The sequence below is a fragment of the Charadrius vociferus genome, unplaced genomic scaffold, assembly GCF_000708025.1.
Source record: "Charadrius vociferus isolate BGI_N301 unplaced genomic scaffold, ASM70802v2 scaffold368, whole genome shotgun sequence".
NCBI lineage: Eukaryota > Metazoa > Chordata > Aves > Charadriiformes > Charadriidae > Charadrius > Charadrius vociferus.
The window spans coordinates 712,031-726,546 of NW_009649714.1; the positions used below are offsets into that span (position 1 = coordinate 712,031).

The 14,516-nt window shown below is 43.8% G+C and overlaps 1 protein-coding gene across 1 annotated transcript in view; it reads left to right on the forward strand.

Moving 5' to 3' along the window:
- The window catches only part of TRPC5 (transient receptor potential cation channel, subfamily C, member 5), a 65,574-nt gene that overhangs the window by 42,891 nt on the left and 8,167 nt on the right, over positions 1-14,516 (forward strand). The window contains exon 6 of the mRNA XM_009890721.1: positions 2,843-3,038. Coding sequence (XP_009889023.1) covers positions 2,843-3,038 — 196 coding nt within the window. The remainder of the gene's footprint in view (positions 1-2,842; positions 3,039-14,516) is intronic.

The window sequence follows — 14,516 nt, forward strand, 5'->3', positions numbered from 1 at the left end:
AAAGAGTGTTGGGTCAGCAGGGAAAAAGAGAAAGATCCTCAAGGCTGTACGAAGGTTTAATATCTTGGAACTAGAAATGATATAGAACCACTTAACAGAAAGTGTGCAGATCGGTTTAAATACAGCCCACGATTTCTCCCACTGTAACATTCAGTTTAACCCCCCTGCCGAGGAGAACGTAGTGCAGAAAGGAAACTGAGGGGGCTCAGCCTTTATGGTAGCGGTTTGTTTAAAACAAAATCGCAGTGGGAGGGGATCCATTAGGACTGAGGTCTCCTGGCAGGGGACAGAATGCTCTGCAGTTACTTTTTGTTTGAGACTTGCTTAAGAAATTTATTTAACGTGTTCTTAAAAGTTTAAATAGTTGTTATTAACACCCCCAGTACAAGCTGACATTTGGCCCTTGAGCACAGCATGGGTGACTGGCTAAGAACGAGCAACCTGCAAAATGGAAAAGTACATTGCTGGGCTGGGGAGAGCGAGCGTGGCTGGAGTGAATTCAAGTCAGAGCTGGTGTTACCTCGTTTCCTCATCGTTCATCCCTAATGAAAGAATAAATGTAAAAAGCTTTCAATCAGTACCCTTTGATTCCTACTGGCGTTTCTAAGCAGTCACACAATAAGATCTAATTTTGTAAGGGAAGGAAAAGCAGGACGCCGCTCGTGTTTGTACAGCTTGTTTAAAATGTGACACCTATTTACTGGTGCATTATTTCCTATTACTCCCAAAGGATGGGTTTAATATTTTCTTGGTGAGGAAATTTTCTGCATCGCAAACACAGATCATGGAAAAGTAATATTCCTTTGTGACAGCAATGAGGTGAAGTCATGAATAATTTAAGGTTTTATGCTTTGGCCTCGCCATCCCTTAGAAAGCAGAGTGTCTACTGCTTAGGCAAACAATTTGAAAATATGTTTATCACTGTGGTTCTGGCAACTGGAGGAGGGAGAAGAGAGAGAGGAAGAGGAGGAAGTGGTGGATGAAGTCACACCTTACCGCCTGCAGTGTCATTCTCACGGGAGGGTCACACTTATCGCTGGGGCCGTTTCTCCAGGGACTGCCCGAGGTCAGGAGGGTTCCCGCGGCAGAGAGAGCACTTGCTGTCTCTAAGCTGCTGTGGAGAGCAGCGCAGCTTTGAGATTTCTCCTGCTTGCTTAAGGTCCAAAATATACTCAGCAGGAGGGGATAGTCTCTCAATCACAATTTCCAGAATTCTTTTTTTAAAGCTGCTTCTCCAAAGTAGTGTGAGCCCCACCTGAAACACTGTGAAAAGAGACGGTGGTTCTGGCTTGTCATTAAGTGCTGAGGAAAGAGTAACTAAGGCTTACTTGTACGCAAAGTTGCCGAAACCAGACGCTGACTTTTTCAAGGGGGACTACATGCCCACGTGTAAATATACTGGCCTTAGTCTGGGCCCAAATTATTGGTACTTTTACTGCTAATAGTTGAAGTAAGTTAAAAGATAGCTATTTTTTACTAGAAGAATGCTTAGCATTCTTCGGTTAATCCTTATTGTACCACCTCACATTTGATAAATCTAACAGACGACCTGACTTTGGGGAGAAGGGATTTTTGCTTTAAAGAGTCTTTATAATCTTGGCCAGTGAAAAACATAAGATATGTCCACAAAATATAAAGAAACTAAATTCCCATATAAAGCACGAGGGTACATATGGAACAGATGCCTGGAGAAGCCAGGACAGGAGATTCCTGGTATGTCAAGTAAAGTATCGGAATTATTTGTATTGATTTTTCTAGTAGGAGCATTTGAAAATATCTACTGACCTCAGGCCAAAATGTAAACTCTTATTAAACAGGCATATAAATGTCATGCTTTGATGATATGGCATTTATGCCATATTTTGGAAAGCCAAAACAAAGATACCCAAATAGAGCAATTATTTAGATTGCTGATTATGTATTTGACGTGATTGCGAAAGGTCACTTGTCTCTGGCTGAAGCGAACAGAGACCTGGGATGATCTCATCAGCTGTAAAGCACAGTGAGGTCAGGTCTGGTTCATCTATGGAAGGAAGACTTCAAAAGAAGAAAACCTCTCCTCTCGAGCTGAATTAATGCGATGACTGTCTTTCATCTGAGTCATTACTGATCAATTGTTGCAGCGTGCTGTTGAGGACACTGCGCTGTGGTGGGTGGGAGCTGCTGCACAAACAAGCCGTAGCCACCAGCACTTGCGGCCACCTGCACTGCGACCAGAGGGGATCTTCGCGCACCGGCCTGGCTCACTTGCAGCCGCAGGGATTGCAAGCTCTCAGCCTTTATTACAGCAAAAGGGGCAAGTGGACGTGATCTCTCGCATCTCCCGCCTCACAGTGCCTCGTTGTTTCACGCTCTTTAATGACTCCGGTCATGCTGTACGTGGGGATGGGTTCCTTCAACATTTAGTCTGTAAACATGTTAACGATGCAGGCACTGATTAAACAGGAGAGTTTATATCTATAGATAAGAGCAGTATCACAGCATGGCAATTTTAATTAGAAGGAATATATTGTGTCTGTCCTTGGCATGTGTGTAGAGCAGAAAAGGGAACCTTGGGTTCCTTGAGGACAGTTAGGCTCGCTGCATCTCACAGGGATGTGGACAGGGCTCTCAGGTAGCAAATGTTGTTGATGTGACACGACTGTCACATGCATTGGCCAATGGGTCACTGTGGTTGGAATGCAGACTGCAGAGAGAAGAAATGGCTCTACTGAGCAGCCGCTCTGCGGTGTCCCAGGCTCCCGATGTCTCTGTGTTCCCCACCTGAACACTACCTGACCCAGGCATTGTTTTCCATTCCCCTGAGTCAGGTAGCCAAGTAAAAATCTGGTTTTATTTGCAGACTTTTCGAGACCCTCCAGTCACTCTTCTGGTCTGTGTTCGGTCTGCTGAATCTCTACGTCACCAACGTGAAAGCCAGACATGAGTTCACAGAATTTGTTGGGGCCACTATGTTCGGGACCTACAACGTCATCTCCCTTGTTGTGTTGCTGAACATGCTCATAGCCATGATGAACAACTCCTACCAGCTCATTGCCGTAAGTTATCTCACTCTCTCTCTTTTTGCTGTTATTTTTCTCCGTGTGCCTCATCTGTTTGGCTTATAGCAAGCGTGTATCTTCTGGGATGCTGGAGACTGCTGCCCCCAGTTTTTGACAGCAGATAGTTGGGATTTCTACTCACTAGCCTGAATCATGCTTGCGGAGGAGGTTTTGCTGTTTGTAATGCTGCTTCGCTGAAAAAGGCTTATCAGCTGTGATCTGCCCTTGTCTTCTGCAGGGTAACCTCACTGATCACCTTGTCATTAGCAGCTGATTTACTTTGTAGCAGAGAGGGTATATAAAGGGAAGCCTTCCCACTGCCTCCTGATGTTTGCTTTTGACTTGGGGGGTGGGTGCTGTGTATTTTTTTCCCCTTCTCTCCTATTACCATTTTCTCATTTGGAACCGTGTGTGTCAGGAGCCCAGTCCTGTAATTTCTTATTCCACAGTCTTCCCACTGGAATTAGATCATTTCCATCTGTAACACCAGCCAGTCTCCTGGCAGGTGGCTGTAGACCCATAATCGCAGATTTCTGAGTAACCTCAGTGCAGGATGGATCTGAGCTGCGGCGGCTCAGGGCTGCCAGTTGGCTGTACAGTCAGTTTCAAACTTAACTTTATCTTCATTTGAATGTTCAAAACTGGTCTCTCTACTGTAATCTCATTCTGTGTACCTAAAAACCAATTTGTACATTGATGATTAAATTTGTCACCAGTTTGAAAGCTAAAGAGCGTGTTCGGGCTCTTCAGGTAAACCACACAGCACCGATATGGAAGGAAGCTAAATGCTGTGTGCACAGTACTTCAGGTAAACCAGTGGGAACTTACTTTCCAGTTCTGATGTCTAACAAGGCAGGTTTAGAGACGGTGAGGTGACGGAGTGTTACATCATTTGTGAACAGAAACAGGAGTTAGGAAAGTCATTTGTGTCCTCAGCTGGTCACTCAGAAGTACAAGCAGAGTAGAGACTTACTTCTCTGCTTTGGATGACTCCTGGATTTATTCTAGAAGACAGAGGATAAAACAGGAAAAAAAAAAAAAAAAAAAAAAAAGAACTAGCACCAGCTCTCCTACTATTTCTATTCCCAGCTTCAAGCACAAATCTCTGGGGAAATGTGAGCTCCTATCCTGTTTAAAGCACATAAGAGAGTATCGAGTTGTCTACTTGAACAGGTTCCACAACTGCTGTTGATCATCTGCTGATTCAAGTGGCTCCTAAGTTTAGTTATCCAGTCAAACTGAGCACAGACCCAGTCAAATCGGTGATACGTTTGGACATCTGATCTTTATCACGTTAAAAACGATGAGAAAAACAGGGCCATTGACCTTCCAAATGAGCAGAAAAGCAGCTTATCACAAAGGCATCGCTGCTTTATCAGTCTGTTTCAATGCTTTAAGTGCTTTCTCTTTGTTCAGTGCTACTCCTCACATTCCAGGGAGACTGGAATGAGGGGCAGAAAACAAAGATGCTCTCCTGGGCGATTTTCTCCCATTCCCCTTCCTTTATTGTCATCAGAAAGGCTTGTCACTGATACAAAGCCCAAACCTAAGATTGGCATAAGAATAGCAGTATTTGCTATTCACCGGGATACAAACCACTCATCATTCTTTTCCCTGAATAATTTGAGTGATGCAATGACACGTTACAAACAGTCCCACATGACTTAGAGAGAAGCATCATAACAATTAACTGAAGTGAATGGTCCAGAGCAGACTGCTGTATTCATGTTTTCGTGTATGGAGCAGTTGGGAACAGTGAATTGCTCCATCAGAAAGTATGCTGGTGAGAGACCTGAGGGTAAAGGACTGAACTCCCCAGATAACTGAGGCACAACATGCAATTCAGTGTGCAGCCTGAGCCCCTTACTCAGAATTACAGTCAAAATGCTACAGGATACTTCTTTGACATTCAAGTTGTCATATTGCAATTGCTACCGAGAGCAGTGACACTCCTTGGGACGGCAAGAGGCAGTCACTTCCAGCCTCTTCTCGTGCAGTGCATGCAGCTTGTTTTTTGAAGCTAATCTTTCTGCATGCTCACAGCATTGTCTCAGGGGCAAGTTTTCTTCATGTCTTCTAAGGGCAAGTATCAGTTAATCTCTTCCCAGAAGACAACAACCCATTAATAAGTGTCGAGCTTTACAACTGCGAGTCGTTTTTTAACCTCCTGTACTCAGGTCTACCCCTTTCTGAATCGCAGTAGACTGGTTGCCAGACTGGGCGTTTCTTCCTCCTGGTATTTATATTACATTGAATACACATGAATGACAGCATTGCAGGGAGGGATGAGCGGAAAGGACGAAGAAGCCCTTGGAGTGGGGTGGAGGTGGTCTTCTCAAATACATACATACAAATACAGTCTTGTGGCATGTGCAGGACTGCAGAGAAATAAAATGAACTAGAGATCAGGGATGAGAGTGCATCTCTGCTTGTTGACTTCCCTGCAGTGGAGTGGTCAGGACATCTTAATTAATTCCGCTTGTTAATGAGCCAGTGGCGCTGCTGCAAAGCAAACAGTCTTTCTCCCCTCCTTTCTTCCAGGGACAAATATGTTAATGTATTTGTAGCAGTTATTCTTCAAGTTAGCTTTTCTCCAGTGTTTCATGTATACATGAATTTCTGCTGTCAGGTTAGAGAAAGGAGAATCTAAGCTGCTCTTTCTTCGCTCTTCCTGTCCTCTCCCCAGTATGGGGTTTAGGGCTTGGTAGTTAATTAAGCACTGTAGTCACACAGCATGAAACCACAGGGTATCTGTGGAAGACAGAGCAAGGCAAGCAAAGAGTAAAACCTCCAAACAGCTTTGAGTGATTCCTGACTCACAGAAGGAAGAATTTTTCTGCCATAATTCTGTTGGTTTTTTACTACGCTATTTCAGACTTCAATAAATACATTTTTCTAGGGGTACCCTGAAGCAGTTTCAATATTGATTTTTTTCATACAGTCCATTTTTCTCTTTTGCCAAACCATTGTCAAGAGCTGGTTACGGGAGGCACTGTGTTTCACCGACAAAGCAAACAGAATCCAAATGCACACCAACATTTCTATATGCTTTGTGCTCTTCCAATATGTAAAGATCAGAATGTTCTACAGAAGCAGCACAGAATGCAACTGGATGTTACGCACTGCTGGGTCTCTCATCTCAATATCTTCCCAGACGTGACAGCAATGCCGTCACCTGATGAACAGAAGAGGAATATGTCCCAATAACAAGAGGAAGGACAGTGGAACTTATCTGAGAGTAGCCAGGTGGCTCCATCGTTCCTAAGTGGCAGAAAGGAACAGAGTGGGTAATGAGGACACTTTATGCGACAGGCAGTTTCTCACAGCGTTGCCACTTGGCTGCATCTGAAGTTACACAATCCTTCTGCCAGTTTGTAATTTTTTCAAAACAATGTGATAGTGGGTGTTACTGGGGGTCCTACAGTGCAGGTGCATTTTGCAGGCAATTAGCAATCTACACGTATTTTCTGAAAGCATGTTCCTTATGGACACATCCGTAATATTCTGGGAAGTCATGCAGGAATTAGTCACTGGAACTGTACCAGCAGTTCTGACTCTGCAGCTGCAGGAGCAATGGGAGGCAAGATCGATGGAAGAACAGCAACTAAGACCCAAAACCATAGGGCTGTGAGCTCTAATCAGAGTTCCAGGTGAGTTAGGGTGATAAGGGGTGCACAACAGCACTGCAGCACTAAGCATCCCACTGATAGATTACAGAGAGATGTAAGCACTTGCAGCTTTCAGATGTTTTAGGAAAGTACAATGATGCTTAATACCTCAGGAATAGCGTCGCACCAAACTAGGTCTGAGAAAAATTACCTCTAACTACTGTGCGTGAAAGTGAAGGTGTTACAGCTTCAAGTGTGTCATACGTGGTGTATGTGACACGTTGGAATAATGACTTCACGATAGCAGTATGTATTAAGTTACAAAATCGTTTTGTATATTGTATTTTGTATCCTGCTGTTGGTTTGTACATCTCTTATTTCCAGGTAGTTCATCTCAGACAGCTGTTACTGCATAAGCCAGCTGCATGTTTAATTTTTTTAAGTGCGTCTCTGTGAGTAGCGTGTATGACCAAATTAAAGCATAGTTGCCAGTGTTCGGCTGGGAGAAATTAGGGCACTGGACACCAAACTAGGAGTGCAGTTTTAAATGATGGAATGAAATAGAGTGGATTAGCACATATTGTGGAGGACAAGAATGAAAACAATAAATATTTTGCATGGCAAAACAAAAGCTGTACAGTAAACAGAAGCAGTTGGTATGTGCAGCTAAAAATAAGTGATTACTTTCAGGAAATTTAGACTGTAAGTGTAGGGATGTTGTACATGGAATTTTCTCCATTTTTTGCAAAGGGAGCTTAAAAATTAAAGCACAGAGGAATATAAAGATTTTTCACCTCCCTATTACATTGTTTCCAACGTGACTTTGGATTTCCCCCAGGAAGTAGTATCAAACTTTTCTTGATCTACAAAAGAACTGAATTCCTCTAGTTTTCTGCACCAATTGAACTCCCTCAGCACCGTGGCAGTAATTGGTACCCAGTATAATTCACAACAGCAGCAGAAATCCTCTTTCCCACTGTGATCTATGACCCTTAGGACTGTCAAAAAAATGTTGCACCTCCTCTGCTTGCACGACCTGCGCGGTTATTACTTGGTGGTTTTGCTAAGGAAGAATTTTACAAATCAATAAACTTCGTTCAAGATACAGAGCAGGACAGTCCCAGCGTGTGGCAGGTTTTGGGGCGGTAGATTGTCCCCCTATAGAGGTAAGGCCAGCTCCAAAGCCTGGGCTCAAATCTAAGCTATGGTAAAGCATCAGGAAGTGTTCATCTCACGAGACCCATTTCAGAACCATTAATTTGAATTTCTTAGGAGAAATTTAGATGTGTTTGTTTTTTAATTCTGTCATACAGCAGGAAATGAAGTTATGCTCTTGTTATACCCTTGTTGCCAATATGAGGTGGGATTAATGCCTCTTGAAGCTTTTTATGGTGTAGCAAAACAACTAGGCTCTAGGAAGGGGATTAAATGGCTCTTTGGTTTGCTGGCTGAATGAAGCATCACTGTTTGTCCCCCAGAGTTGTGGCCCTCAGGGGCTCCAGCTGACCAACACGCACATCCTGCTGTTCTGGGTGCAGGTAATACGCTCAAGTCTTTCCTTCATTCTGCAATGCAGCTGTAATTACCCAAATCTCAATTACTGCACTCCCAAAACTCATCTGTGTCATCAGTAATAATTAATTGAAATCACAAATTCTCCTGAATTTACCCGGTGCCTTTTGTGACATTCAGACAGGCAGATTTCTGTTACATTTTGCCATGGAGCGTGATAATGTGTGAAGAAATGCTGGACCCCTGCTCCCTAGTTCCCTCCTGGGTAGCTGTAGCACATCTTTAGAGGAGTGGGATTGATTCCCAAGGCTGGCTGCTCTCTCTGGAGCTTGTGACTGGACGTGGGGGATTCCCAGCACATTTTTATTTGAAAGTGAAGGGAAATACGTTGCAGCAGTGGTGTGCCGTGATGCTACCATGCAGCGAGAGGGCTGCGTGTGAAATTAGCCCTGCAGCCTTGCTCTAGACTGGCAGGCAGCTTAATTGCTTTTTGTTAGCAAGCTAAAGTATTCATTTGAAGGTGTAGAACTGTTTGTCTTTTTGCTGGCTTTGGCCTAATTACATATAACCCATGGACTTGAATCAAGTTGTTAATATTCATCTGGTGTTTGCAGTGCCTCTAAATGGAAGGACTCGATGTGCTCTGACTTCCCATGCTGCATCTTTCTTCTGTTGTTAGACTAGACAAAGCCAATTCTCCTTCCTAGAGCCCAATCCTGCAAACCCCTGCTCACGCGAGTATTGTCAGCAGGATCAGAAGGTTAATCCTTTCTGTTGTTTTTAATCTTTGAAAACCCAGATATTTATCTGACCCTGCGTACCACCATGGCCAAACCACTCCGGGGTTTATTCGGAGGAGCAGAAACATTACATTTAAGTGAAAAACAAGATGAGCTTGCAATCTGTAGATGACCCCTGGCTGATTTAAGATATTACAGGGAATTTGCTGGCATTTATACGTGTGGGTTCTGTTTTCTTTGGTGTAGTTAACACACCGGTGCCCTGCATGACAGGTCAATAATTCTCTGCCGATTACGTGCGAAGCAGCACAGCAAGGTTTGCTCTTGCTACATGATAGAAGTTGATGTATCCAGATGGAACCACATAGGTTGTAGCCCCCTGCATTATCCCATCTTTTATTTAGGCCTGACAAGCTCAATTAGCATTATCTTGTGCTTCTGCATCAAGGGGACTTTTGTTAAAAAGGCAGAAGAAAAGAGAAAGATAAAGGAAAAATATTACTGAGGAAAAAGCAGTGGAAAAACTGGAAGGGATTTGTCTGGGAAGAGCTTTCACCTGATACTGAGCAATGGGAACAGCTATATTAAGAATCCTCTGAAACGTGACTTTTTAGATGCCAGCGCTTCACAGATTTCCTTTTCACCACGCTGCAATCTAGCAAACAAGTTGATGCTGATTATATAGGTGAAATAGGATACCTACAACTCCATCCAATTAAATGTGAAGATGTCTAAAAACCTGGATGATGTGCTGTGGCTCCTTGTCTGCATTTCTGTTCTCCAGTCAGGTCCCCCGCAGCTCCTCAGCTGCGGATCCTGCTCGCAGAATCTGGGGAAGAAACAGGGGCTTCGTCTCCTGAATCAGTGCTATCTGCACGGCTCAAGATTCACTAAGAGACTTGAGCAATCTCATACATTTATAATGGTTCCCTTTCTTTTGGTTCAAGGATATATTTAAACAAACGGGATGTTTCACTAGGATTTTTCATTTCTGAGCAATTTTTCAATTTTTGGCAGCTAAGCTCATGGACTGCATGTAAGTGACTATGCAAACAGGCTGACTTCCAGAGGTGTTGGGCACTTGCTTCTCCCACTGCTGCTGTGACCTTTACAGACTCACTAAAAGACACAGTCCAGCTCCACGCCTTCACTGAGGAAAGGCAGTTTACGACCAGTCATAAAAGCAAAAAGAGCATTTGGTACCTGAATACACGTACATGGTTTCGTTGCTTAACTATGGAAGTTTGGGAATGATCATTTTATTTTTTTGGTTACTTGAGGATGGGATTTAAGGGCTGTGTATATATGTGCATAAAAAGGTTGTAAAGCCGAAGGAGATACAGTGAGGCTCAGGGCTTTGATTTAGAGAAATTCCAGCAACACGTGAAACCAGCTCCCACGGTCAGAGCAATAATGAATTTACAGTGTTAGTACCCTTCTAGTGAGCTCTGTGTGACCAGATATTCTGGTAAACATTTTTGCAGCATAGGAGTCAGTGGCAAAGACCATGGAATGTGCTTTGTGATTATTCATAATCAGAGCTCAGATCTAAAAGTTATAAACGGCCCTAAATAACACATTAACTAAACTGTTAGACCTTTAAATACATTTGTCGCAGCTGACATCATATTTCCCAGCTGAAATCACATCCTTTTAGTGGCACGGACTGGATCCTGGGATCTGAAATTCACATGTGGATCTAAACTGGGATTTTTCTTCTTGGGACTAATTTCTCTTGGGCAGGAAAAAAAAAAAAAAAAAAAAGAAAAAAAGAAAGGCACAGAGAAATACCTGATTCTCCTTTGTATCTGGTTTCCACCAGTCCAGCAATAAATTTCAAGACATTTCTTCCTTGGAAGAGTGAAATCCCAGGCTGACCGGCTATAAAGAAAAAAATCAAAGATAATATTATGGAAAAAGTACGAGTAGAAATCAGTCGAAGTTGGGGGGGTGTTGCCATGGTACTAACAGAGTCATCAACACTCAAGCACTTTGGGTTAGACATACCTTCTCAGCCCGCCATTTCTTTATGGGCACGTGGGAATTACTTGATTTTGACCTGGCTGGAGGTAGTTAACATTATCAGCACAGATGCACCTTATCTCTCTGACTTTCAGCATGAAAAGAGGCTCTTATCAGGCAGTGATAAAGGAGAGAGAATGGATGGCAGGAAGAACAAAGCCTTATTGATGTCTTTCTCATTGCTTCTTCCTGGTGAGGCTTTTTTAGGGAACTATTTGTCTGCATGACCTTCCTACTGCGCTGATTTATTTGATTATTAAAATAAAAGCTGAACTTTGCTGGAATATGAGTGAAGAAAAAAAAAAGGTGTCAGTTCAAGTAATTTAACTGCGCTAAAACCAGCACAATCCACAGTTCTTGTGTGCTTTCTCAAATATAATATTCCCATGCCTTCTCATTAACTATCGTTGTTTCCATCCAATATGCTGGTGGGAGATGAAAGGTAATTGATATATAAAACCTAAATACATTGTGGAATGTAGTGCATCACAAGCTATAATAAAAATTTTAATTATGAATATATTCTGCACATGGAAGATATAAATAGTAGAGATGCTAAAGCAGGCATTTTCCAAGTACAAACAAACTGATTCCCCAGAGCTGGGAAAATCAGCCAGCTCACAGTAAGGAGGTCCATTCTGGGGAATCGATGGCCAGTGCAACAGCTCATCTAATAGGTCTGGTCTGGTGTCACTTAGGAGTGAATGCCTGTGCTCTTCGCTTGACCTCGTGTATTCAGAAGCCGTTAGTGATTTTCTTTTCCATTGCAACCAGTGACCTAGCCGATTTCTGTAATTTGCGAGCCTCTCTGGCCATGCTCCAAAGATGGAGTCTTTTATCCATCTTATTATAAAACACAGTTGCTGTGCTGTATGTCTCGTTGACACTGAACTGGCCATTCCCTTGATCTGTTTGAAATGATTTACCTTGGACACCGCAAAATTAGGGAAGCTTTTCCTAACTTCCTCTGTTCCGTTGTGCTCTTTTATGGGCTCTACCATGACTGGGATCTTCATCCAGCTTTCAAGTTTTTAAGGCTTGCAGTCCCATCGATGGCTTATCTGAAAGGTCTGCTATGTCAAAAATGAGATTTGGGGTGTTTTCTCCCCCTGTGCCCTGTTTGATTTCCTCACCTAAGGGCCTTGCTGCCTTCTGCCTTTTACCAGATGAGGATAGCTCTTTTCTGAAATCAAGTCTTTACCTATATCCTGGCCCAAGAATTCACTTTTCTTGTATCCCAGTGCTGGTATTTATTTATGAATATTTGTTCAGAACCTGCCTATGCTTTCTGAACATGCTTTTCCTTTTCTGGGCTGGAGGCAGAAAACGCCCCGCATCCCCGGCTGAGCTGCTGCCCGGGGAGCAGCTCCCCCTGCCCGCGCCGCACGCCCTGCCCTTGCCCACTGGCCTTGCCTTGCGTGCTGGTGCACGGGGTTTGTCTTCCCTCACATCTGGGCGCTCCTCTGCTTTGTGTGTGTTGGTTCGCATCTGCCGTGGGCTTGTTCTCCCCAGAGCATTGCCACACGCTCCTCTTCAAAGCCGTGTGTGGTTGGCGTGGGGCCACTGCAGCTTCCCTGGTGGGAATGTCTGGTTACTGGTCAGGACTCCGATTGCTTTAGCAGTGCAGCGTGTGATTTCGTGTGAGGCAGTACTTTCATCTCTTCTCTTGCTGTCTCATTCCCTAACCGTTCTAATTGCTTTTTCTAACGCTAGATTGTCCTCCTTTAGTATTTTTTCTTGTATTATTTTTGAGATTGATCCTATTAAGTTCTTATCCTTCAGTATGTCATCCCCAGCTTTGAAAGCAAAGTCATTTGTCAGCTGCAGCTGAATTACCTATGCATTAATTGCCTTTGTAGGTCCCTGATTTTTCTCACAGACTTTTTTTTTTCTTTCTATGACATATTTTTCTTTGAAAAATATTAAGCATCATTTACCTCAAATAGCCTGCTTGGTTTTTTGCTGCTTGCTTCTCTGAGCTTGTCATTAAACCCCCAAGCTCTGCTGATGTTCTTACCAGTTTGCCCAACACGTACTACAAAATTAACAGCTTTGAAACTGCACAAGAGTTGTCTGTGTCAGGTTCTGTAAAGATTAACTTTCTCCTGACCCTCTTTTTGCAAATCTTTCTGTTCAGGACACACAGAGGTGTATTTCTTGTGCTAGCCTGCCTGAAAGCCATTGCTGATACATTTTCTGTGCTGTTTCCCTGCTCTGGGTTTAGCAAAGAGCAATAAAGAGGCATGTGAGAAATATACTATATATACTATATACTAAACAGGGTTTAATGACTTCTCCGGCACTTCGCAGCGCAGCTAATTACACAGCAAAAACCCCACCTTTGAAGTTCCTGTGCCTCTCAGGCAACGAGCCTCCCTTACTCAATAAGCTGCAAATAAGATATGTCAGTGAGCACCTTTCAAAGGTGAACACTGCCTCTCCTCTTCCTTCCTCCAGGAAAGCACTACAGCTTAGGCACTTCCTAATCTTGTGGGGCTGCTGCTCACACCTTCTGGGACAGCAGCAGAGAGCTCTCCAGCTAGTCCTGATGCAGAAATAACGCCGACTTCTGCCAGCGTTCCCGGCACAAGGGGAAAGCTTCCCGTGCCTCCTTCCAAGGCACTCAGCCACAGCCAGCCTGCCTGGTCCCGAGGGCATTGTCACAGCCCTCTATATCTGCATCTGACAGGCAGCAGCCTGATTTTCAGCTTAGCCCACTGACTGTTGTATAATAAAACACAAGAAAGGCTCACGCAGCCCTTTTTGTGCCAGCTAGAAAGATGCTAGCGATCTTTATACGTTATTCTTTCCAAATGGGCATGGGGAGGATTTGCATCCCAGGAACACACTTCTTAGAGGAAGGGGCAGAAGCCCTTGTGCACCTCTGTGTAGCATAGAGGAGCTGAAGTAGCTGATTATTTTGTGGTTTTTTTACCGTGGAAAGTTTGAAGATGTCAAAGTGCCTGGCTGCTGAGCGTTACCATCATCTCAGCATTATGTTTTAGCTGCGCGTTTGTACCGGGGCTCTCCACCAGCCTAACCCAGAGCTAACCATGGCGTGCAACAGCAGTGTGCAGGGAGCTGCCATCATCCACTTCAGCCTGCCAGCCCTGAGCTAACGTAAACTCAGGACTATCCCAGTGCTTTCAGGGATGCTGATTCAAGAGCACGATCAGGGAGATCGTGCTCTGGTGCCCCAATTTGCCACAGGCTTCCCACGGGACGGCCCTGTGCTTCAGCTCCTATCTGCTACGTTAAAAGTAACAGCGTTTTCCTCCATCAGCTTTCCAGCCACAAGGGAGCTGAAATACTTGATGATGTTGAGGAACTGAGAGGCTGCAGCAGTGGTGGCCATCTCAGAGAACTGAAACAGTCTTCCCTTGCTGGTGGGGTTCTGCCGGCTGGTCAGTACCAGCTGAGAAGCTGGCCGTTATTTGGCAAAGTATGATCTAAACCATACAGCCCAGCAAGGAGATGGTGATGGAAATCTTTATAGAAAACATTTCACAAATTGTAAACAACAGATTTTCTACATAGAGATAAAGATGGAGATTAATGCTTGAATTATCCTGGATAATTAGTGTAGCAGGTAA